This window comes from Syngnathoides biaculeatus, chromosome 13 (genome assembly GCF_019802595.1).
Source record: "Syngnathoides biaculeatus isolate LvHL_M chromosome 13, ASM1980259v1, whole genome shotgun sequence".
Taxonomy (NCBI): Eukaryota; Metazoa; Chordata; class Actinopteri; order Syngnathiformes; family Syngnathidae; genus Syngnathoides; species Syngnathoides biaculeatus.
In genome coordinates this window covers 27,026,142-27,051,686 of record NC_084652.1, presented here as the reverse complement: position 1 = coordinate 27,051,686, position 25,545 = coordinate 27,026,142, and the positions used below count along the sequence as shown (strand labels likewise).

Genomic DNA, 25,545 nt, shown 5'->3' with positions numbered 1-25,545 from the left:
GCCGTCTTTCATTCAATGTCTCCGCAAACCTGAGAAACAAATGAGCTAATTTTATTTTATTGAATTTATTGGTTAAGGAGATCTCTCGCACGTTCAATCTGTTCAACCACTCATCCAATTTGGGGGTTGCAATCCAGAGTGCTTGGTGATTAATGCATGCATTAATGGTCCCCACTGTTTTAACATCATTTCAAACTACTCCTTAAGATCTGAGTTTTAGTTGTGAGATGATCATGTGCTGGTGATGGTGGGGGAAGACTGCTATGAGGAAATTCTGGAAAGTCCGGCATCTCAGGAGGGGCAATGCAGTGCAAAGTGAACACTGTGTAGAGTGAGGATGGGGCGCTGCTGACCTTGACTCGTGACATTGTGAGTTGGTGGTGAGAAGACTTTGAAGACCTCCTAAATTTCACCGACACGTCTTCCCATGGGGAAGTAGAGTCTTGGTTCTCTGAGGTAGGCTCTCCTATCTCTTGGTCACCGAGGTGGTTAAAAAATTTCTTGGTGGCAAGACCCGGGGATTGATGACATTCTGTCCTGGTTGACACGCCTCTGCAAAATTGCATGGAAATCGGGGACTTTTCCTCTGGATTGGCAGACTGGGGTTGTGGTCCCCCTTTTTATGTTGGAGGACTGGGTGGTATCTTCCAACCACAGGCGTTAACATTCCTCAGCCTCCCTGGTAAGGTTTATTCAGGGGTCCTGGAGAAGACAATCAGTCAGGAAGTCGAATCTCAGATTCAGGAGGAGCAATGTGGTTTTCGTCCTGGCTGTGGAACAGTGGACAAGACCCTCTGCAGGATCCTCGAGGGTGGATGGAAGTTTGCCAAACCAGTCTACATGTGTTTTGTGGATTCGGAGATCATCTGCAAAGAGTAGAGATGCAATACTGAAGCCAACAAACTCTGCCACCCTCTACGCCTGGGTTGTGCCTACAGATTGTCCATAAAAGATATGTACAAAATCGGTGACAAAGGGCAGCCTTGGCGGAGTCCAACTCTCACCGGTTCAGTCCCCATAATCCAAAAGAACCCCCACCTCACACACACACACACACACACACCACACACACACACACACACACACACACACACACACACAGGACTCACCAAGGGACATGGTTGAACGCCTTCTCCAAGTCCACAAACCCTCGGGTTCTCCTTCTAAAAAGGGGGACCACCACCCCAGTCTGCCAATCCAGATGCACTGTCCTCAATGTCCATGTGATTTTGCATTGGCGTGTCAACCAGGACAGCCCCATAACATCCCGAGCCTTTAGGAACTCTGGGCAAATCTCTTCACCACCGGGGCCGTGCCACCAAGGAGTTTTTTCACTACCTCGTTGACCACAACCCCAGAAATAGAGGACGGTGCCTCAGAGAATCCAAGCTCAGCTTCCTCATGGGAAGGCATGTTGGTGGAATTGAGGAGGTCTTCGAAGTATTCTCCCCAACGACTCACAACATCCCGAGTTGATGTCAGCAGTGCCCCAACCCCACTATTCACAGTGTTGACTGTGTACTGTTTCCCCTTCCTGAGACGCCGGACGGTGGACCAGAATTTCCTCGAAGCTGTCTTCAAGTCGTTCTCCATGGCCTCGCTGAACTCTTCCCATGCCCGGGTTTTTGCCTCATTGACCACCGAAGCTGGAGTCCGCTTGACAAGCCGGTACATATCAGCTGGCTCGGGAGTCCCACAGGACAAAAATGCCCGATAGGACTCCTTCATCTTGACGGCATCCCTCACTCTTGGTGTCCACCAACATGTTCGGGGGGTACCGCCATGAGATAGGCACCGACCACCTTACGGCCAGAACTCCAGTCGGCCGCCTCAGGAATGGAGACGCGGAACGTCCACTCGGACTCAATGTCCCATGTCTCTCCAGGAAGATGAGAGAAGTTATTTCGGAGGTGGGAGTTGAAATTCCTTCTGACACAGGACTCTACAGCCGTTCCCAGCAGACCCTCACAATACGTTTGGGCGTGCCACGTCGGACCGGCATCTTCCCCACTATCGGAGCCAACTCACCACCAGTTGGTGATAAGTCGACAGCTCTGCCCCTCTCTTCATCCAAGTGTCCAAAACATGCGAGTCCGATGACACGATCACAAAGTCGATCATCGAACTGCAACTTAGGGTGTCCTGGTGCCAAGTGCACATGTGGACACCCGTATGCCTGAACATGGTGTTTGTTATGAGCACAGAAGTCCAGTAACAGAACACCACTCAAGTTCTGATCGGAGGGGTGGGGGTGTGGGGGTGGTCGTTCTTCACGATCAGTCATCCGTCACTCATTGAATCATATTGTAAAATGCCACAAACTGAAGAGCTGTATGTTATACTTTCAATTTGCATTGAATTGCTTTTTTTTTTTTTTTTTTGCACGCAACGCAGAATATCAGCTAAGACTGCATCAGCGGTGCACAATCGCGCACATGCCCAGTTTAGAAGGGCCATTGGCTGACGTTTTTTTTTTGTTTGTTTGTTTTTTGCGTCGACCAAGGCTGCCTGACACATTGAGCACCCCTGGTCTAGAGTCTCCCTTGTTGGTTGTTATGCTTCAAAATACACAACACATTTTCAATCGAAGACTGCATTTAGGCCAATCTAGTACCTGCACTCTTTTACTACAAAGCCACAGTGAGACCACAGTGTGGTAACGCATCCAAAATGTGGTGTGGTATTGTTTTGCTGAAGTAAGCAGAGAGGGATCCATGAAAAAGATATTGCCTGGATGGCAGCATATGTTATTATGACTTCAAAATCGATCAGCAAAAAAAATGCCAATAATCAGACCGATCAAGTCGCCCTAATGTTCAAGAAACCTTATTGTCAGATGCTTTACATATGACATACAGCATACCTGACATAGCACTCCTCTGTCTTTCTGTCTTGGTCTATCTCAAATATATACATTGTGCCTTATACTATAGAGAATGCTGTATAACCAATATGGTCAATCTGGCTAATTTATCAAGAGTTGCAGTCAGTAGGTAATATCCACAGTAGACTCAGGACAGAAGCAAGTATCTACGAGCAACAGTATGGTTTCATGTCTAGAAAGAATACCACAGATGCATTATTTCCCTTGAGGATGCTCGTGTAAAAATACAGAGAAGCTCAGAAGGAGCTGCATTGTCTTTGTAGACCGAGAGAAAGCCTATGACAGTGTACCAAGAGAGGAACAGTGCTACTGCATGCGCAAGTCTGGTGTGGCGGAGAAATACGTTAGAATAGTACAGGACATGTATGAGGGCAGGAGAACTGCGGTGAGATGTGCCGTAGGTGTGTCAGGATAATTTAAGGTGGAGGTGGGACTGCATCAGGGATCCGCGCTCGGTCCCTTCCTGTTTGCGGTAGTAATGGATAGGCTGACAGATGAGGTTAGACTGGAATCCCCTTGGACTATGATGTTCGCAGATGATATTGTGATCTGCAGTGAAAGCAGGGAGCAGGAGGAGGAACAATTAGAAAGATGGAGGCATGCACTGGAAAGGAGAGGAATGAAGATGAGCCAAAGTAAAACAGAAAATATGTGCATGAATATGAGTGGCGGAGGAGGAAGAGTGAAGCTCCAGGGAGAAGAGATAGCGAGGGTGGACGACTTCAAATACTTGGGGTCAATAATACAGAGCAATGGAGAGTGTGGGTAAGGAAGTGAAGAAACTGGTCCAAGCGGGGTGGAACAGTTGGCTGAAGGTGTCTGGTGTTCTATGTAAACAAAAAATAAAAACTAATTCTAACACTGTTGGTCCTGGTACTTAGGGCGGGTGATCAATGCAAAAGAAACTGTGATGTGAAACCACATATGAAACCCATCATGGTCTCAAAGCCAAGCAGAGATGGTGAAGGGCAGGGACCCTTCAACTGATTGTCCATTTGCGTATGCTCATTTGAAATTTGAATTCCCTGTTACCTTGAGTAAACAGTTCCTAAATAACTACCAGTCCCTTTGAAATGAATGGTGTGCCATGGAATGTTAAACATACCCGCACAAATGAAGAATCCAAAGATTTGTCTCAGTCAACAAGGATTGGAATGAGTTTTTCTTTTTGAGTTCCATATTACCATGAATGTCAAAATTCCAAACAAACCTCCCCCCCAAAAAAAAAGTCCCATCACAATGTATGGAGCGCCTTGGTCGAACATATCCCCACAAATGAGGTATTAAAAAATGCATCTCCGTTGCACTAGGATTGGATTTTTTTTTTTTTTTTTGTTACCACGACGAGAGTTCATAGATAACTACCACAAGTCAGATAAAAATGAATGGGATGGCAAAAGAGTTTAACTTAGATGCATAAATTATCATAAGCACCCTCTCGTCATGCAGCCCTTATGGGGGTACAAGCCAGTTCAGTCTGTAGGCTGGTCCCAAGTCCGGATAAATGCCGAGTGTTGCATTAGGCAGGGCATCCGGCGAAATACTGTGGCAAACAAATTTGAGCGTTCATCTAAAGCAGTGTTTTTCAACCTTTTTTGAGCCACGGCACATTTTTTACATTGGAAAAATTTTGTGGCACACCACTAACCAAAAATGTTACAAAATGACACTCTGTATAGTATATTTAATTACAATATAATTTCTCAATTTATTTATACTCAGTCAGTGTGAAACCTGGGCCTGTTTAGATGAACACAAAGCCAATATCCTGGCAGGAATAGAAGAAAGACACACACAAAGCTCTTCTTTAACAGCTCTCAGTCTCTCTCTGTTTTTAGTTTTTATAGCAGTTGGGCTTGAAAAGCTCAACTCACACAGATATGTTGTGGAAAATGGGAGCAATGTCAGAATAGCTTTGTTGGCCAGAATGGGGAAATCCTTGGCAGCAGTCAACCAAAAACTGTCCAAAGGAAGATCAGCAAATCTCAGTTTTAAACCACGATCCTGTTTCAGTTCAGTTAGTTCCTCCTGCTCTGTAAAGTCATGTCCTTTCCAACAACTGATGCCGAGCCGTATGGGTCCCTAACCCAGTCAAAGCATTCAGTGCAGGCTGAAGAGAAATAAAATGACAACTTCTCCTCAAGACTTTTCAAATGTTTACCTATTACCTCAGACAGTGCAGCAGTGTTGCTTTGCCGTTTGTCTGTGAGTGGGAACATCTCGAGGTTGGCACGTTGCATATGTTGTTGCCAGAGGTGCACCTTTAAACGGAATCCATTTATTTTATCTGTGCTTGTAAGCAGGTTTTCATTTCGGCCCTGCATCCTTGTGTTCAGTTCATTAAGATGATGAAATATATCAGCCAGGTATGCCAGCTTTGCGCACCACTCATCACTTGCAAACAGATTTGAGTAATCAGACCTCTCACGGGTCAGCACCTTACCGCGCGACAACCATCGGACCTCCGTATGGAGCAATAAGGCTTTATGCTCCGCTCCCATTTCCTCACACAGAGATGCGAATATACGGCTTTTCAGAGGTCGTGTCTTTACAAAGTTCACTATGCGCACCACATCGTCCAACGCAGAAACCAGTTCTGCTGGTAAAGTCTTAGCAACGAGGGCCTCACGTTGCAAAAAACAGTGCGTAACAATCAGATCTGGGTTTCTTTCCTTCACTCTACTCACGAAGCCTTTGGTGCGCCCGACCATGGCTGCAGCTCCATCAGTGCACACACTTGTCCAGTTTTCCCACGTATGTCCTCCCTGGTCAAGATATTCCGATGTGACCCGAAAAATTTCCTCTCCATTTTTTTTTTTCTGGCAGTGCCTTGCAAAATAGTAAGTTTTCTCTAATGGCATCTCCATCCACAAAACGCACATTGGCCAAGAGCTGAGAATGTCCACTAATATCCGTAGACTCGTCAACTTGCAACCCAAATTTCCTACTAATATGCTCTTTTCCAAAACATGGCTTTCGATGTCTGTAGACATGTCATCAATACACCTGGCAATTGTGTTATCAGAGAGCGGGACTTTAGCTATGTCTTTAACCGCATCAGGGCCGAGCATCTCGTTGACAATGGCTTTACAGGCAGGTAGTATTAATGTCTCTGCCACAGCTTTTTTGATTTTGCAACAAGTTCGGCGACTAGGTAACTAGCTTTGAGCGCTTTCTCATTTACCTTTGTGGTTTTTCTCATAAATGTTGCCTGTTTCTCTGTGTTTACACGCAGGCGAACAAAATAGTCTATCGGCTTGTTTTGAAGCGACGGGTGTGTCGTTTAGAGATGGCGTTTAAGCTTGCTTGGTACCATGGCGCTGTTGGATAGCTTCTCGCCACACACCAGGCATAACGGAATAGGTGTCGTCTCATCCCCGGTGAAAGTAAATCCAAATGAAAGATAGCTTTCACTATATTGCCTTGAGCTCACCTTCTTTGCTTTCTTTTTCCCACCACTCATACTAGGCCCTTCATCCGGGTCAGAATCTTGTCCAGGGCCCATTTCTGAGTTTGCAGTTGTCCTTTTTAAAAACTTCTCCATGACTGTCACCGCGGCCTCTCAGGTGCATCACTAATTCTCTTGGAGGAACGAAGCAATCAGCTATGTGTTGCCACACGGAAAAATATTACATTACTCTGCCAGCCTTTACAGCACGGACACTGGACAATGACATAATATTTGGAGAAAATTATTAATAAATGTTAATTTTAAAAAAAAAGTGATATTGGATAATTTCTCACGGCACACCTGACGATCTCGAGTGTGCCTCGGCACAATGGTTGAAAATCACTGATCTAAAGAATACCACACCGGATCGGTCATGGCTCAGGTTAATAACATCTGCCCCGGCACCGTTAACCGGCAGGGCATCGGTGGAAATTCAGCTGCTGTGGGTCAAAGACAAAGAAGTTTGGAGTTCCCTGCTAAGGCTACTGCGCTTTCAACCCGACCTCAGATGAGTAAAATAAAATAGATTGCTGGATGGATGTCGATGTCATAGGATCCCTCTTTATTGTCAATATACTCAAATCAAATTAGATTGAGTAGAGATCCCATTTATAAATCGACCTTGTTGTTCTGGAATTATTAATGAATTAAGATATTTTCATCATACATAGATTAGAATATTTTTATAAATTTTAAACAACATAAGAATGGGCGATCATTCTACTAAATATTTGAGACAATTGAATTTCTATCTGGGGGAAAAAAAAAGGCTGGTTGTGATTGGAGTCTTGGTGGTGCACAAGCCAGAAGATGCACATCACTAGTGGATGAGTATTTGCAACTGCCTTCTTGAATGAAGAAAGGCTCTTGTGTTTTGATGTGAATTCCATTTGGAGATGATCTGATAAATTTTCCAGTGAGCGAGTATTGGAAAGGAAGAGGAATAGGAGTGGTCTTCCATAGGGGTTAGCTGAGCTGCTAAGCAGGTCTTCTGGTTAGTAGGTCACTGGGTCTTGTCAAGAGCTGCATGTAAACAGTCGTGAACATCATACTGTAGTTGCACACTCAAAGTTACTGGATGAATGTGATTTCAGGAGGTTCTCATGATCTAATGGAAATTTTCTGCAAATATTGACAAATTCTGGTGTTGTACAATAAATGAAGAATTTTAATCAAAATATCTTTTGACGAGCCATCACCAGTCTCTTTTCTGACTGCTCGCTTCTCGGTCCGGTTTGTCTTGTGACACTGAGCATTCAAAGCAAAACAAGACAGCAAATATGAGATAACTTGATATACAATTAATCAAATCAATCCAACAGTCCTGAAAGTATAACAGATTTCTGTGTTTGAGGAAAAACATGTTGTTGTCTTTGCTTTTCCTTCTTCAAAATTCCATGAAGGCCATAACTCTGTCAACACAATTGCTAAACCTGACAGCTTGTGCCATATTGTCATCAATGTCTTGTGCACATAACAACGAGCAGCATCGTTGTCGCTGGAAGAAGCTTCACAATATAGCAGCATGCTTCTGAGGGCATAAGGCTTTTGAAATTGAATGAACACGAGAGGTTAACATCAGAAAACATAGTGGTAATGAAGGACAAGAGAGAGTGGAACACACATTGCTGGGTGGGCTTTCGATGATGCGCACCCAATCAGCTAACGAAATTAATCCACACATGCTCTCATTGGTCATAAAGTCACGTCGGAGAACAATCGTGCCTTCTATCAATGCGTCTTCCTGCAATACTGTATGCTGTTCGGGCTGGGGTTTTTTTTTTGTTGTGTTTTTTTTGGGGGGTGTAGAAAAAAAATCCGAAGCACTGACCACATTTTAGGCTTCAAACATAAAGATATAAAATTAAAAAAATTGTCAAGAATCAATAAGTGGAACACAATCGTGAAGTGGAATGAAATTTATTGGAAATTTTATACTTTTTTAACAAACTGAAAAGTGGGGCATGCATTATTATTCGGCCCCTTTACTTTCAGTGCAGCAAACTCACTCCAGAAGTTCAGTGAGGATCTCTGAATGATCCAATGTTGACTGATGATGATGAATAGAATCCACCTATGTGTAATCAAGTCTCCATATAAATGCACCTGGTCTGTGATAGTCACAGGGTTCTGTTAAAAGCTCAGAGAATTTCATGAAGACCAAGAAACACACCAGGCAGGTCCGAGATACTGTTGTGGAGAAGTTTAAAGCCGGATTTGGATACAAAAAGATTTCCCAAGCTTTAAACATCTCGAGAAGCACTGTGCAAGCAATCATATTGAAATGGAAGGAGTATCAGACCACTGCATATCTACCAAGACCCGGCCATCCCGCTAAACTTTCACCTTGAACAAGGAGAAGACTGATCAGAGATACAGCCAAGAGGCCCATGATCACTCTGGATGAACTGCAGAGATGTACAGCTGAGGTGGGAGAGTTTGTCCATCGGACAACAATCACTGCACACTGTACACTGCACAAATCTGGCCTTTATGGAAGAGTGGCAAGAAGAAAGCCATTTCCCAAAGATATCCATAAAAAGTCTCATTTAAAGTTTGCCACAAACCACCTGGGAGACACACCAAACATGTGGAAAAAGGTGCTCTGGTCAGATGAAACCAAAATCAAACTTTTTGGCCACAATGCAAACCGATACGTTTGGCGTAAAAGCAACACAGCAAATCACCCTGAACACACCATCCCGACTGTCAAACATGGTGGTGGCAGCCTCATGGTTTGGGTCTGCTTTTCTTCAGCAGGGACTGGGAAGATGGTTAAAATTGATGGGAAAATGAATGGAGCCAAATACAGGACCATTTTGTAAGCTGTAATTGGTGGTGGCACTACAAAGTATTAATGCAAGGGGGCCGAATAATATTGCATGCTCCACTTTTCTGGTTTTTATTTGTTAAAAAAGTTTAAAATATCCAATAAATTTCATTCCACTTCATGATTGTGTCCTTCTTGTTGTTGATTCTTGACAAAAAAATAATAATTTTACATCTTTATATTTGAAGCCTGAAATGTGGTAAAAGGTTGAAAAGTTCAAGGGGGGGGTGAATACTTTCACGCAGCACTGTATCTGAATGACAAAAGTAAATTGTACATTTGTCTCAGGAAATCTGAGGTGTTTCATGAAATGTTTTGTAAAAGGAATGTTCATTAAATTTCAACATTTTCCTAGTGCTTCTTTACACCAAAACAATGGAAAGACATGATATTTTGGTTATTTATAGCAGAGTATGGTATAATTCTAATCGTACGGCCCCCTTGATATCTACCGAGGCCGTATGTGGGCCACAATGTAAAATGACTTTGACAGCCCAATAGAGCATACATTTACCTCCTTAAGTGGAGAGAATGAATGGAGAAAAAACAAACAACAGAGAAGCTGCACGAAGCCCAGGATAAGCGTTTCAAATTAATTTAACAGTCTGGCAAAGTCAAAGGGTCGCATGTGTGATGACATTATTGCAACTAACTGTTATGCTAACAATTAGTCAATGTTATTCATTTTATATTCATTGAATAATGTTTGTTGTACTGCTTTTGCCACCTTGAAAAATGGGTGACTCCAAACAAAAGAACATATCCAGATGTAAATACCATGAAATTAAAGCTGGGATTCTGAACTTTTGTCACATTATCTTTTGTTTCAAAACCCATATATATTCAGTATACAACAAATACAAAGGAATTGGCCATGCCATTCCAATACTTTTGGAGGGGACTGGAAATCTTCAGCCTCTCACTCAGCCTCTAAACTAAAGATTTCTTCCAACACTTGTCTGATCTTTGTCGAGTTTACTACTTTGCATTTTTTCTTTCTCTTTGTCTTGTCTGATGCACACATTGCCAAGGCCAAGATTTATCAGGTCCTGGATCCTCCTATCACAATACAAGCTGTTGGGACCAATGGCAATGTTTTCCAGTTTATTGTTTTTCAACTCAACACCACAGATCTGAGAGGTGACGATGGCATCAAAAACCAGGTTTTTATCTGATTTGTACTTATTATTTTTGTTTTCCTATGAGAGATGATAATGCAATAGCTCCTCCAAGTATCACAAGAATAAAACAGCTTTAAGAGCTATATATGAATCAGATAGTGGCACGGTGGCGTAGCTGGAGAGCATTAGTCTATTTCTGAAGACCTGGGTTCAAATCCTGGCCCGCCTGTGTGGAGTTTGCATGTTCTCCCCGTGTCTGTGTGGGTTTTCTCTGGGCACTCCGGTTTGCTCTCATATCCCCAAAACATGTATTAATTGGAGACTCTTAATTTGCCCTAATTGTGATTGTGAGTGTGACTGTTGTGTCTCTAATGTGCCCTGCGGTTGGCTGGCAACCATGAATATGAATCAGAATGGAAACGATGCAGTTTGCTGAATTTGAATTCACTCGAGACCTGGTTTATAGAAAAGCATTCAAAAAATAGTGTACTCCCCTTTTCAAATGAAATATTGAATGACTGAATAATTTAAAAGAATTGGTTCTTTGCTATTTTACATTCTGTTGAATTGTGTTTGAATGATCTTTTATTACCTTTAACAATATAACATCTTCCAAGTAATTTCAAATTACATTTTTACATTCCAGATAATTAAAAATAGAATTACAGTGGAATCTCTGGTTTATAATTTTTTCCATGACCCCGTTAGTCACTAAAATTGTTCTCAAGTTGCGGTCATGTTTCCCATTGAAATGAATGGAAATGCAATTAATCTGTTGCAGCCCCAAAATAAAGTTAAACTCAGGCAGTGCTAATAAGTTGTGCGCATGTGCTTTTGAAATGTTAAAATCACACCCAATTTGATTGTTTCAGTGCGATTGCGTACCACTGAGCTATTGTTGGAGGCGTGGGCAGCACAGCACTAATCTTCTGCTCATCAACTGCTTCCTCGAAGGAGCCATCCTAATTTCTGACTGCTTTTCTGGAAAGAGTTCCTTGTGATGAAATTGCACCCATTTGTACTGGCCATCAGTGGTCGGATCTATAATTGGCTGTATCTGGGCAAACGCCTGCACAGAGTCATTATGCCAACATTGACTATTCATCCTCTAAATTAAAGAGAAGCTAAAATTCAATATATAACATAACATACTGTTTGGATATTTTTTTTGATGAAAAAATGATTTACAGACTTCCCATGTCTTTTCGCCACTTTCTTTCAGAGCGTCAAATAAGTGTAAATATCAGGGAACATAACCCAAAGTAAACATAAAATGCAATTTTTTGATGTATTTTTAACTGGTTCATTTTCACTGACCAGGCCCACAACTTATTCCCCAAAAAACCTGCAACAAAATGCCACTGTCCAAAGAAATTCAAGAACAGATGAGAAATACACTGAGATCTACCACTTTGGAAAGGGTGAAAAAGCCATTTCTAAACCTTCAGCATACCATGATTGAGAATCATTTTCCACAAATGGAGAAAATGAGTGGGAATGTTGCGAGCGTTGCTGACCTAAAAAAATGATCCCACAAGCAACATTGACAACTCCAGAAGGTCACAAGGAACCAAGGACCGCAGTTGTGACTCATGACTCAATCATGACAAGACTGTGCAAAAATGGCATCCATTGCGGAGTTCCAAGTTGTAACGCGCCAACAATTATTGAATTAGTTTATGAATGTTAATTGTATTAAGCACAAAGGTGATGTTAGGGATTATGTCACAACACAGAATGAACTAAATTCAAATTCAGAAATAGCCAATAGAAACAGAAAAATACTGTACTTAATAATAATATAATGTCATTACTTTCCTGGAGGATCCATTTAGAATTAGCCTTTGAAGTAGGTCATGAAAAATGAAGTGAAACATATGATTTTAGTCAATTATAAAACAAGGATGCTAATCATATGGCACAGCATGCATCTGTTGCAGATGGAGACAGGTCTGGGTCAAGTTGGAGGCTAGAACAAAAGCGAGCGGCACTTCCAGCGATCGTGGAACCCCACTTCTTCACCTAGCGCATAGTGCAAGTGCCACGGGCCAAACAGAAGAAGGCAGAAGAGGGGCGAGCACAGAGGTGTTCGAGCTAGGTTAGCAACTACCTCGCACCAGCCAGCTCTCCCTTCCATCACCTTGGTCGATGTACACTTGCTTAACAACAAGATGGAATATATCCAATAACTCGGCACATCAACAAAAAATGTGAGTGCTATGTCTTTGCGTTTGTGGAAACATGGCTCAAAGATGGCGTCCTGGACTGCGGCATTCAGCTAACCCCGCTAAATGCCACCGTGCAGACAGAGCGCTCGTCGAGAGAGGGAAGACTCACAGCAAGGGGGACTTGTTTACATCAGTGATGCCTGGTGCCGTGACACTGCAGTGGTTTGCAAACACTGTTCACTGCTGCTGGAGTTGATGATCGTCAACCTCCGGCCCTTCTACCTCCCGAACGAATTTACTGCTCTCCTGCTGGCACCCATTTACATCCCTCCCAGCTCAATTAACAACAAGAGTAAAGCACTGTACGAACTCCACCAGCTCATCGGTGAGCAGCAGACATCACACCCTCATACCTTCCTTATCCTGGCTGCCGATTTTCACCACGCCAACCCCAAGACCTTTTTTCCACAACTTCATGGACATGTTAAATTTCCCACAAGAGGGGAAAACATTCTGGACAATGTTTGCACAACTCGCAAAGGAGCATACAAAGCCCTCCCCCACCTGGGAGCCTCAGACCACAGTAAAGTAAGTAAGTAAGTTTCTTTCGGCTTGTCCCTTTCGGGGTCGCCACATCGTGTCATCTCAGATGAACGCACATATGTTTGGCACAATTTTTACGCCGGATGCCCTTCCTGACGCAACCCTTCTCAGGGAGTGGAGGCCCCAGTGGGATACGAACCCACAACCCCTGGTTTATCAAACCAGTGCTCTAACCACTGAGCTACAGGGCCTCTCCTCAGACCACAGTACTGTCATGCTAATGCCTGCATATGGACCGCTGGTTAAGGTGATAAAGCCAGCCAAGGAGAAGATCCGAATATTGCCAGACGGGTCATCAGAGGCACTCAAGGACTGTTTTGCCAGCAGAGACTGGAGAAGGTTCAAATAGGCAGCCACCCACAACAGCATCACGGCCCTCCAGGAGAACACAGAGTCAGTCACTGCCTACTTGTGGAAGTGCATGGAGGACGTCACAGTCTTTAGAACCATCTCCATTAGGGCCAATCAGAAGCCATGGCTGACAGTGGAACTCCACAGTCTCCTGAAAGCCCAGAATGCTGCCTTCAGAACTTTGAACGAGATGAGCCGAAGGACAGCCAGAGCAAACATGCCATGTGACATCAGAGAAGCTAAGTGAAAGAGGATTGCCGACCACTTCTGTGATAGCAGAGATACCAGGAACCTGTGGCATGGTATCCAGACCGTCACGGACTCCAAGCCCTCACACAGACCTGTGACAACTCCTCTTCGCTGCTGGATCAGGTCCATTACTTCTTTGCTTGCTTTGAGGCAGACAACACCATCCCTGCACAGAAGATCCCTTTACCTCTCAACGTCTGGGTGCTGATGGTGTACCTGGACCGTATGAGGAGAGCGCTCAGAAGGACTAACGCAAGGAAGGGCTCCAGATTGGACAACATTCCTGGCTGCGTCCTGAGAAAATGTGCGGATAAGCTCACAGATGTCCTCACAGGCATCTTCAACACCTTACTGAGCCAAGCTGTCAGACCCATTGCAGTCACTCCCATCATTATGAAGTGCTTTGAGCTGCTAGTCATAGAGCACGTCAAATCCTCCCTCCCTCCTACACTGGACCCCTACCAGTTTGCATATAGGTCCAACCGCTCGACAGATGATTTCATCTCCATTTACCTCCACTCAGCCCTCTCCCACCTGGAGACCAAAGACTCCCACGTCAGAATGCTATTCATGGACATCAGCTCAGCATTCAACGCCATCATCCCCCAGCAGCTCATCCTCACACTAGACCGGCTGGGACTCAACTGCTCCACACGCAACTGGCTGTTGGACTTCTTGACGGGGAGACCCCGGGCATTTCAGGTCAATGGCAACACCTCCAACAACATCATACTGAACACAGGGGACCGCTAGGATGTGTGCTGAGCCCCTCCTCTTCCCTCTGCTGACCCACAACTGCGCACCCATATCCAACTCCCAACTCTTCATCAAGTTTGCAGAGGACATAACTGTGGTGGGTCTCATCAACAACAACAATGAGAAAAGCTACAGGAGTGAGGTGGGCCTCCTGGTGATGTTCTGAAAGGACAACACTCTCCACCTATGTGGAGAAGACTAATGAGAGCATAGTGGACTTCAGGAATGGACACACCCAGCATCCCCTGCTAACCATCAACGGTGCTGCAGTGGAGGGGTGAGCAGTGCCAAATTCCTGGGTGTACACTTCTCCAAAGAGCTGTCCTGGACCACTAACACCTCAACACTGGTTTAAAGGGCTCAAAAGCATCTCTACTTCCTGCAGAATCAGAAATGAGTGAGAGCCCCGTCCCCATCATGATCTCATTTTCAAGAAGGACCGTCGAAAGTATCCTGTGCAGCAGCATCACTGTGTGGTACAACCTCCTGCCGGGTTAGCATTAGCGTTACTTAACTGTTGTTATGGAGTTTTACGAGCAGAGCACATGCCCAAGTGCTGTCAATGCCATGATTGGCTGCATAGTGTAATTGCACAATATTGTATGATTGGCTGCACGCCCGTCACTCACTGAATTACACAGCAAAATGATAGAGAAAAAAAGTTATATACAGTGGAGAAAATAAGTATTTGAACACCCTGCTATATTGCAAGTTCTCCCACTTAGAAATCATGGAGGGGTCTGGCATTTTCATAGTAGGTGTATGTCCACTGTGAGAGAGATAATCTAAAAAGAAAAATCCAGAAATCACAATGTATGATTTTTTTTTTTTTTTTTTTTTTTTTTTTTACCGAAAAAAAATAATCCACAACTCCACACGGCTGGAAAGGACTGTGGAGAAATTACCAAACAGCTTGGTGAAAAATGGTCCACTGTTAGAGCAATCATTAGAAAATGGAAGAAGCTAAACATGATGGTCAATCTCAATCAGAGTGGAGATATCATCTCGTGGGGTGTCAATGATTCTTAGAAAGGTGAGGAATCAGCCCAGGACTTGGTCAATGATCTAAAAAGAGCTTGGACCACTGTTTCCAAGGTGACCCTTTGTAATACACTAAGACGTCATGGTTTAAAATCATGAATGGCACGGAAGGTTCCCCTGCTTAAACCAGCACATGTCAAGGACCTTCTTAAGTTTGCCAAAGACCATTTGGATGATACAGAGGAGTCATGGGAGAAGGTTTTGTGGTCAGATGAGACAAAAATGGAACTCTTTGTTCATAATTCCACTCACTGTGTTTGGAGGAAGACGAATGATGATGATCCATCCCAAGAACACCATCCCTACAGTGAAACATGGGGGTGGTAGCATCACTCTTTGGGAGTGTTTTTCTGCACATGGGACAGGACGACTGCACTGTATTAAGGAGAGGATGAGCGCGGCCATGTATTGTGAGATTTTGGGGAACAACCTCTTTCCCTCAGTCAGAGCATTGAAGATGGGTCGTGGCTGGATCTTTCAACATGACAATGACCCGAAGCACACAGCCAGGAAAACCAAGGAGTGGCTCCGTAAGAAGCATATCAAGGTTCTGGCGTGGCCTAGCCAGTCTCCAGTCCTAAATCCCATAGAAAATCTTTGGAGGGAGCTGAAACTCCGTGTTTATCAGCGACACCCCAGAAACCTGTCTGATGTAGAGAAGATCTGTGTGGAGGAGTGGGCCAAAATCCCTCCTGCACCGTGTGCAAACCTGGTGAACAACCACAGGATACGTTTGACCTCTTTAATTGCAAACAAAGGCTACTGGACCAAATATTAACATTGGTTTTCTCAGGCGTTCAAATACTTATTTGTAGCTGTAATCACACGAATAAATTGTTAAAAATCACACATTATGATTTCTGGATTTTTCTTTTTAGATTCTCTCTCTCACAGTGGACATGCACTACGATGAAAATTTCAGACTCCTCTATGATTTCTAAGTGGGAGAACTTGCAATATAGCAGGGTGTACAAATACGTATTTTCTTCATTGTATCTAATTCATTTGCGGTGCGTTCACTGCACTGGAAAGGTTTTCTTGTACGCTGAGACTGTGCGTCTAGTGCGCAATTGCGCTGTTGCGCAGCTTAGAGGGAATGTTGGCCCCATCCAGACCCACAGCACCGGCTCCAAGACCACCCCCCAATACATACACATACACGCACTCCCACCAGCACCCACTACCTGCCCCGGAGCATGGGAGGATAAACTCCTCCCCCCAAAAAAAATTAACACAGCAGACCACACAACCCGCAGGGAACCACCTGGCCTCCTCATGGGGAGAGGAAGATGCTTGCACAGTGGGATGAGGGAATGGAGAGAAGAGGCAGAAGATGGCCTGAGGTGCAACAAGAAGGCCCCACCACCTCCACCAGCATTCAGAGTGGGATCCGGTCGAGCAACAGCCTACACCGCTCCAGCACCACATGGGCGAGTCACCATCATGCAACCAATACTCCCCTGGAGGTCACCCCTGTGGTTGCCCCAACCCCACCCCATGTAAATGTGGTGCGGTCACTCTTTCCAAGATAAAAAAGATGGATTTGTAATGGAGTAATTTAAAATTACGCTGAAGGAGTAGTGACGCAGCTGTTGCTTCCATCTTATTCTTTTCTCCGAAATTAATTTCATTTGTATTCATCCCATGTCCATTATAATTACGATAGCCAGTAAGTAGTTTCCACTGGACAAAAAATACAAAATCAGGTTTTAACTTTTCTAGTTCATTTTTCAATATTCTCCTCTGTGGAAGAGACAATGCACAAAAACATCCTTATTAATGTATGCACTGTGCGTACTTTTTGTAAGATCGTCTTTTGTAATTTGCTTTTTTTTTTTTTAGGTGTGGTTGGATGAAGATGCTGAGCTCTACGATTTTGTAAAAGTCAGACCACTCTTCTTCAAGAAAAAACCCAAGAAACAACTGAAGGTAAATCAATTTCTCTTGACCAAGCCCTTTTATTTGAAGTTGTCAAATGAATTTAATATTGTTTCATATGTTTTTGTCAGAAGGATCAAGAATTGTAGCATACTTTATAAACCTTTTTTTTTGTTTGTTTTGCTAAAATCAAGCAGTTTTAAGTGCCTCATGTAAGTAAGCAAATCTTTATCCTGCCCCATATTTGTGCCATTGCCAAGTTCCCTATTGGTTCCCCGTTTTTGCTGTCTCCTCTTTCACGTTGCTTGACTCCCCTCACAGAAGAATTTAGTGTCGGGGAGCGCAGGGTGTGGTGGACCGAGCCCTCAAGATAAAGAAAGCATTTCAATTCACAGTACTGCTTCATAAAGAATCGTGTGTGTGTGTGTGTGTCTGTCATATAGTGTTGATTATCCCCTAAATCACATGTGTAAAACTCAAGGCCCAGGGGCCAGATCTGGCCTGCTACATTATTTAATGTTAATTTTGAAAAGAAATCAAATGTCAGCTTCGTGTTTCTTACAAAAAATACCAAAAAAGATTTGCAGCCATTTTTTGTGACGAGTCCTTCTTTTAAAATAAAATAGTAGTTGAGCAGTTTCCATTGGCTTCTGAGTTAAAAACTACTTCATCAAATTGTATTGTGTATTTGTAATAATGTAAGGTGATCAATATCTATGATGTGGCCTGTGCCAAAAATGTGACATCCGTGCCCTAAACAGTGTTAATCAACGTTGTGTGTGTGTTCCCCCCCCATCTTGTTTTTGTTTTTTTTTTTTTGGTTCATCATGACCAATGATCTGTCTCGTTGTCACTGACTTGTGCAAGTATGTACATTGTCAGGCGCCATATCTAATGTGGCACCTTCTCTATTTAGAACACAATTTAAGACCAGTATGATTGTAAAAAAATAACGTGAAAATACAGTAAATTCAAAAATAAAAACTTGGAGACCAAAATCCCCGAATATGCAGGGCCGCGAATAGTGAACCACGAATCGGCAAGGGTACACTGTACCTTATTGAAAACCAACAGAAAGGACTTTATGCCACACAAGTTTTTATGACCTATGATGTCAGATTTACGGTCATGTTTTAACAGGTTGTGCTTGGGGGTGAGAGGCCTTGTGAAGTCCTACAGGGTTAATACGAGGAAATCCCTAAGCATCCTCTGTCATGTGGTAGAATTATGTCTTCCCGTAAAACAATCAAATCTGTACTTTAATTAATGTTCTTGAAAGTAGGATGAATGGGCAAATCTACCAAGACATTTTTAACTAAAATTTTCTGCCATCTACAAAGTTGATCATAAATGAAATTAAGTTTGACATTTCATCAGGATAATGGTCCAAAACATAGTGCTTCTGAAACTCTCATTTGTTTTCAAAGAAAAAAATTAAGGTGCTGGAATCACCCAGACCAGCTTTTTACTTCACTTGAAAGAGAAATATGGATGACTGCATGGATTTCATAAGGGACACACTGTTTTAGGTATATATGTACATTTTACAAGTGTATATGTTCTTGACTGCATGTACATACAAAATAAATATATATATGTATATATATATATATATATATATATATATATATATATATATATATTATATATATATATATAAGCGAACATCTTCATTCCAAATGTCAAGAAGTGTTTGCGGCTCCCAGTGTTGTATTTTCTGTGGAAAACTTTGAGTGTTAAAGGTTGCCAACCCAAGGCCCAGACAATCACCTGACTTGAATCCAATCAAATATCGATGAGAAGAATTGATACACAAGGTCCATAGAAGAAGCCCACAGAAACTTCAACATTTGAAAAACTGCTTGTGTGTTGTGTGAAGTAGCAAAATCACATCAGAGCAATGCTTGTGACTTGATTCTCCACATAGGAGGCCTCGTGAAGCTACCATAAGAAACAACGGCTTTTACATAATTACAGTGGTGCCTCTACTGATGAGAATCATCCGTTCCGGAAGTTGTTTTGTAACATGAATATTTCATACGTAGTACGTACATTTGACATGTAAATAGGCTAATCCGTTCCAAGACCCCCAATCCCTCCCCAACCTCCATCCTCCCCAAAAAATAGTATTTAATGCACATAATGTAAAGAATAATAAAAATTATGTTCATTTACCTTTGGCATTGGGCGACTATGCGAAGAGAAGGCTTGTCTCCCAGCAAAAGGCATGGGGGACGGAGGCGGAGGCAAACGTTTGACAGCTATGAGCAAAAATATGTACGAACGTACCACTTATTACCACTAAAGTTTCTTGGGGCCCACGGTGAATAAAGTTTAATAAACTTGCAAAAAACAAAGAACTCATGAAAGAGTTGTACTTTTTCAATGTGTGATAGCGTGATTCGGTGACAGTTGAGTGTCTAAGGGAAACGCAAATCATCATGGGTAAAGATTGACATCCTTCCTAGTCATTGGGATGCCAGGAAGATACCACGGCGATAGCCAATGAGAGAGCAGTTCACTTGCACCACACAAACCAAGATACAGCAAGTGCATCACTGTTAAAGATTGACATCCCTCCTAGCCATTGGGATGCCAGGAAGATGCTACGGCAATGCCCAATGGGAGAGCAGCTCCATCGCACCACACAAACCAAGATACAGGGTGTGTATCATGGGTAAAGATTAATGTCCCTCCTAGCCAATGGGATACCTGGAAGATGTTACAGCAATAGCTAATGGGAAAGCAGCTTTTTTGCGCCACACAAATCAAGATACCTAATGTTTACGTTTGGTGGAATTTTGACCAAAAAGTCCTCTCCTTAAACCAGCACATGTCAAGGCCCGTCTTAAGTTTGCCTTTGACCATTTGGATACAGAGGAGTCATGGGAGAAAGTTTTCTGGTCAAATGAGACCAAAATGGAACTTTTTGGTCATGATTCCACGAACCGTGTTTGGAGAAAGACAGATGAGTTCCATCCCAAGAACATCATCCCTACTCTAAAGCACGGAGGTGGTAGCATCATGCTTTGGGGGTGTTTTTTCTGCACATGGGACAGGACGACTGCACTGTATTCAGGAGAGGATGACCGCGGTCATATATTGTGAGATTTTGGGTAGCAACCTCTTTCCCTTAGTCAGAGCATTGAAGATGGGTCGTGGCTGGGTCTTTCAACATGACAATGACCCGAAGCACACAGCCAGGAAACCCAACGAGTGGCTCCGTCAGAAGCATATCAAGGTTCTGGGGTGGCCTAGCCAGTCTCATGGCTAGTTGTAGTTCCAATTCATCCATTTTGTGGGTGATGGATCTTGCATTGGTTAAAAAGATGCTTGGAACCGCAGGTCTGTGAGGTTGCTTCCTTAGTTTCGCAGCCAGCCGCCCCCCCCCCCGACATTCTCGTTTTTGTTTATGGTCCCTCCGCCTTTTCCATCGCTTGCTGAGAGCGACTATCCACGGAGATCCTAGTGGTCTTGCGATGTTCTCCGGAATATTGGTTACCTTTTGGTATTCCTTTGTTATTGATAAATTATGCTTCAGTCCCAGATCGATCATGTCCTGGAAGCTATATATCACTGTGGCTTTACAGTAATCCACAAGCTGCGCCAAAATAGTAAGGAAAATGCACCAAACTGGAGAGCTATGAGTCGCTGCACCTGTGCGGGCTGCTATCTTGCTTGACATTTACAATTGACAGATTCTACAACATAAAACTCTTTACAATACATACATATGAGTGTCAGTGCTGACGTTCATTTAAAAAATGTTTTTGAAGCTAGAATAATTTCTTCATCAGTGTTGAACAGGCATATTGGGAGACATCTTAAGTCCAGTGCAGTGTATTGTTAGCTTGTTAGCATTTGCCTGCTTTTGTCAACACTTTAGAATCTGCAATCTATGCTCTGGATCATATTTGAGAATAATGCTCCACCATTGCTGACAAAAAAAAGAGATATTGGAGTGCAATCTTATCTACGTCTGTCTTGAAGTGTTCATAAAGCTTTATCACCCTACATTAGTCATTTTGAGTGCCAAAATTATTTAGTGTTCCTGAAAAGTCAAATTTTTTTGTCATCCTCTCTAGGTACCAGATGGTCTTGCAGGATACAACTCAGCGACCTTCACCAAGTTCCTTGCCCTATTCCTTCATGGAGCTGCGTAGCACTCAAGACCCCATTCATGCTCGTGACACATGAATCAGTATTTTGGTGTGCAAGTTTGAGAAAGATATAGGGGGAATTATGTTTCAAGACTGCCTTAACGTCAAATGAAACAAGTCACATATTAGTCTAAATTACTCACCATGGTTGATGATTTCATTGTCATGTGCCTATCGTGAAACTTCTCAATTAGTTTTTTCCTGTTGTATGTTAATTTGTTTCACCAAATGTGATCTGACATAACTGTCATAAATGGCCATGTAACTGAAGTTTTTTCTTCTTAATTCATTGAATTAACTTTTAAAAACAGCATTTCAAGTTCACTTGGGTTATATTTTTCTATTTACATTTGTTAGTTGATGTTGACCATTAAAGTGGGCAAACTGTGCAAAAATATCAGAATTTATGAATTTGAAATGGAATGAATTTGTATTCACAGCACTGCAGCTCAAAACACAGTTATGACTTCCAGTTTTGTGTTCCAGGGTCACAAATTCTCTCAATATTGGGTATGAAAATGTTTTTCAATCAGTGGTTTCTGGAGTTGGAAATCCTGCAATGCTGTAACTTTTCAATAAAAGAAGGTTACTTATGCAACCCTCTGCATTTATCTGGTTAGGACCAAGATAAAATTTGCATTGGCTTGTCCCCCTTGTTGGGATGTGTTACGTGAAAATTTCGGATTAAATCCCCTTGGTCAAACCAGCAAAGTATAACAAAGCAGTTGTATCGCGTTTAATCACACACAATACAATGCAATAACAAACACAAAATAGAGGTACAAAGCCAGTGTAGTTAGATGTAACACGAGCTAATGAACGAAACGACCACAGCCTGAATGAATGAATGTCCCTGTAGGTGAATATTATCCGTTCCTGTAGGGGATTGTTATTTCCAGCTATGGAGTCATTAATCCAGAAATGTACTTAAAAGGCGAGAAGCAGAAGACAGGGTTTGCAGAAGGCGAGTCATTATTTGTACGAAGCAGTGGGCGGTTGTGAAAATCTCTATCTAAAAGTCATCCGGTCCTTATATAGGCACTTCTCGAAAGTTCCACAAAGATCCGCATCCGATGACATAATAGTTCCCTTCTTCCAGAACGTTCAACAAAGGCCCGCATCAAATTATATAAAAGTGTACATATTAAAGAATGTAGATAAGAAAGAGTAAAATAAAGAGTAAAGAATAAATAACTAAATATAGACATTCATAACAGCTGCATTACCTACTTTAAAAGACCAACAGCAGCGCAAGCAGTTTTAGTGACCCACCACTTTTGTTTTTTATCCTCCACCAGGATAAACCAGACTGGAAACCACAACAGATATGGGAGCATCTAACCCCTGTGGAAGAGCACTCTTATTCCTCTTCCTTTCCAACATTTGCTCACTGGAAAATAAATGACATCACATCCAAATGGAATTAACATCAAAACACAACACGAGCCCTCCTCCATTGAATGAGACAGGCACAAATTTGCATCCACTAGTGATGTGCATCTACTGGCTTGTGCACAACCAAGACTCCCAAATTTTAAAATATTTACTTGATCGGCCATTCTCACAATGAAAAAATTTTTTTTAAAAATTGCCCTAACCTGGCGACACAGTCCCTCAGAATCCTCTCTCTCCACAAAGGCTGTCCATACTTGAAAACTTTGGTGCTACTCATATTTTTTTCTCTGAGCGACTTTTGTCAAAAGCATTACCGTAATTACTTATTACGACCGGATCGTCATTCGACCAAACTACGGCAAGCCCACTAAGGACAAATTTTTTTCTGGGTCATTTGTGTTGCCTGCACGACAGAATCATGTGCAGTATTTCATTATGAGGGCTGTGTGAGCCATATCTGTCATGATCCTGCCGCTCCAGCCTGGGCTGGGCGGGTGTCCGCGGTTGCGCTTGGCAAGGTGGCGAGTCCGTTCTCACTGCGATGTGCACTTGGCAAGGTGGCGAGTCCGTTCCCACTGCGACGTGCACTTGGCAAGGGGGCGGGTCGGTTTCCACGGCCACGTGAACCTGAGTAGGCGGAGAGTCCGTCGAAACTGACACGTGGGCAGTCTCGGGTGCGGGTCAGTTCCAACTGCCACGTGAATCTAGCTCAGCAGCGAGTCCGTCGCCGTTGCGACCTCAGCGTAGCTCGGCTGGTTCGCTAATCCTTGCCGGACCTGGGCCGTGAGAGCCGCCAATTCGGCGCTCTGCGGCTCTATCTGCGCCCGCATTTCGCGACAGAACGCCTCGTGATTTAGCGGCTCCTCCTCCCTCTGGGCTGGAAGCTTCGCCACCAGCTGCGGGTCTGCCGGTCTCACCGTTGCCGGCGAGGAGTGGGAGGACGGTGTCTTCGTTGCCGCGCAGCAAGAGACACCAGGGAGCGCCCGGCCGGGGCGTTTCCTCTGGCCGCCACGCGGACGTCCCGGGTAGATGGCCAAGCAGGTTCCCTCAAACGGATTGGTGTATTTCAACCTATCGGGCGAAGACGCTCGGGTGCTGGAAACGCGGGGAGGCGGAGCAAACTGACTGGGATGAAAAGCCGGGCAAAGAGATTCAAAATCAAAGTCGTCGGAGTCGTACTCAGGCAGCCGGTCATACAAATCACGGTCCTCTTCATATTCCGAAAAGTCAGAGTCCAGAAGAATATGAGGAGCCGGACGGGTCGTGTTCGGGACGTATTCATACCTCGCTGGCGGAGCGTAAGACACGGAAGCGGAGGACGTCAGGAAGCCTACCCGGATTAGGTCTACCTTGTGTCGGTCCCGGCGACGCCGGGTCTTTCCTGCTGGGTCCTGTATTGGCCAGTTCGTTCTGTCACGTCCCATCGGAACGAGAGTAGGACCCAAATGCAGGAACTCGGAAGACGCAAGGTAGTTCAAGAAGAGACGCGTTTATTATATGCCGAGGTCGGGGATCGAGCAGGCAGTCCGGTGCAGCAGGAGTTGGTACACGGGAGAACAATCAACGCAGGCAGAAGTAACAAAGGAGCCAGGCTTACAAGGTTGGTCGGAGAACGGACGAAGGTCGGTACACACAGGTTCAATCAGGGATACCGGAGCACACGAACAGGACATGAAGATCATACGAACTGGCGCCGGCCAGTTGTCATCCCGGTCATATAAATCCACAGCATAATAAGGCTGCATGAGGCGCAGGTGTGCACCTTCCAATCAGCCCAGGCTGGAGCGGCAGGATCATGACAATATCCAACCATCAAAAGAGCCACCTATGGCTTTGGAGCCATAGGATCCCGACCCCTGCCTTAGGGGTTGCCACAATATGTCGTTATTTCCATATAAACCTGCATCTTCCTCTCTCACACCAACTGCCATCATGTCTTCCCTCACAACATCCATCATTCTCTTTGGTCTTCCTCTTGCTCTTTTTCCTGGCAGCTCCAGCCTCAGCACCCTTCTACCCATATACTCGCTCTCTCACTTCTGGACATGTCCAAACAATCAAAGTCTGCTCTCTTGAACCATATCTCCAAAAAATCCAACTTTGGCTATCCCTCTAATGAGCTCATTTCTAATCCTATCCAACCTGTTCACTCCTAGCGAGAACCTATCATCTACATTTCTGCCACCTCCAGGCTGGGAGCAACCTCACATGGACTTCATCGCCACTCATCGATCCCTCCTCCTGAACCCTTTTACGTTCAGAAACTTCCTCCAGGACATACACCTCACCCTACTGTCCCTTGGGAGGGTGGCACCGTTGATCCTCCTCGCACTCCTCCTCCCGGTCACTCATGTAAAAAGAAACCATACATTTTAACATGGAACAGTTTAATTCATACACAGTAAACATTAACACTGGAAATACAACCTTAGATATTAATGAATGTACATTTCTATTCATAACTGAGATTTCAAAGTGATACCATGTTTTGATTTATGTAATTCCACTCTTATAATTCTCATTTTCCTCTCATCCATGTGGGAGTTGTTTTAGCCGTGGATTCCACTCAGCACTCCCCCATTTTCTCCCATCTGTCAACACGCAAAAAACGTGCCATGAGTTTCACAGTAGCAGATCCCCTGCTCCTCCAAGTGTAAA

At 43.7% G+C, this 25,545-nt stretch overlaps 1 protein-coding gene across 3 annotated transcripts in view; it reads left to right on the top strand.

The window, feature by feature from the left end:
- Nucleotides 1-21,899, top strand: part of mrpl37 (mitochondrial ribosomal protein L37) — a 65,916-nt gene extending 44,017 nt beyond the window's left edge. Inside the window, exons 6-8 of one of the 3 annotated variants that reach the window (XM_061838775.1) lie at nt 10,197-10,328; nt 17,297-17,383; nt 21,418-21,899. In XM_061838775.1, coding sequence (XP_061694759.1) covers nt 10,197-10,328; nt 17,297-17,383; nt 21,418-21,495 — 297 coding nt within the window. In that variant the 3' untranslated portion in view covers nt 21,496-21,899. Of the gene's footprint in view, nt 1-10,196; nt 10,331-17,296; nt 17,384-21,417 lie in introns of those variants that run through there. The other 2 variants (XM_061838776.1, XM_061838777.1) reach the window with 2 other exon arrangements.
- Nucleotides 21,900-25,545: the final 3,646 nt, after the last annotated feature.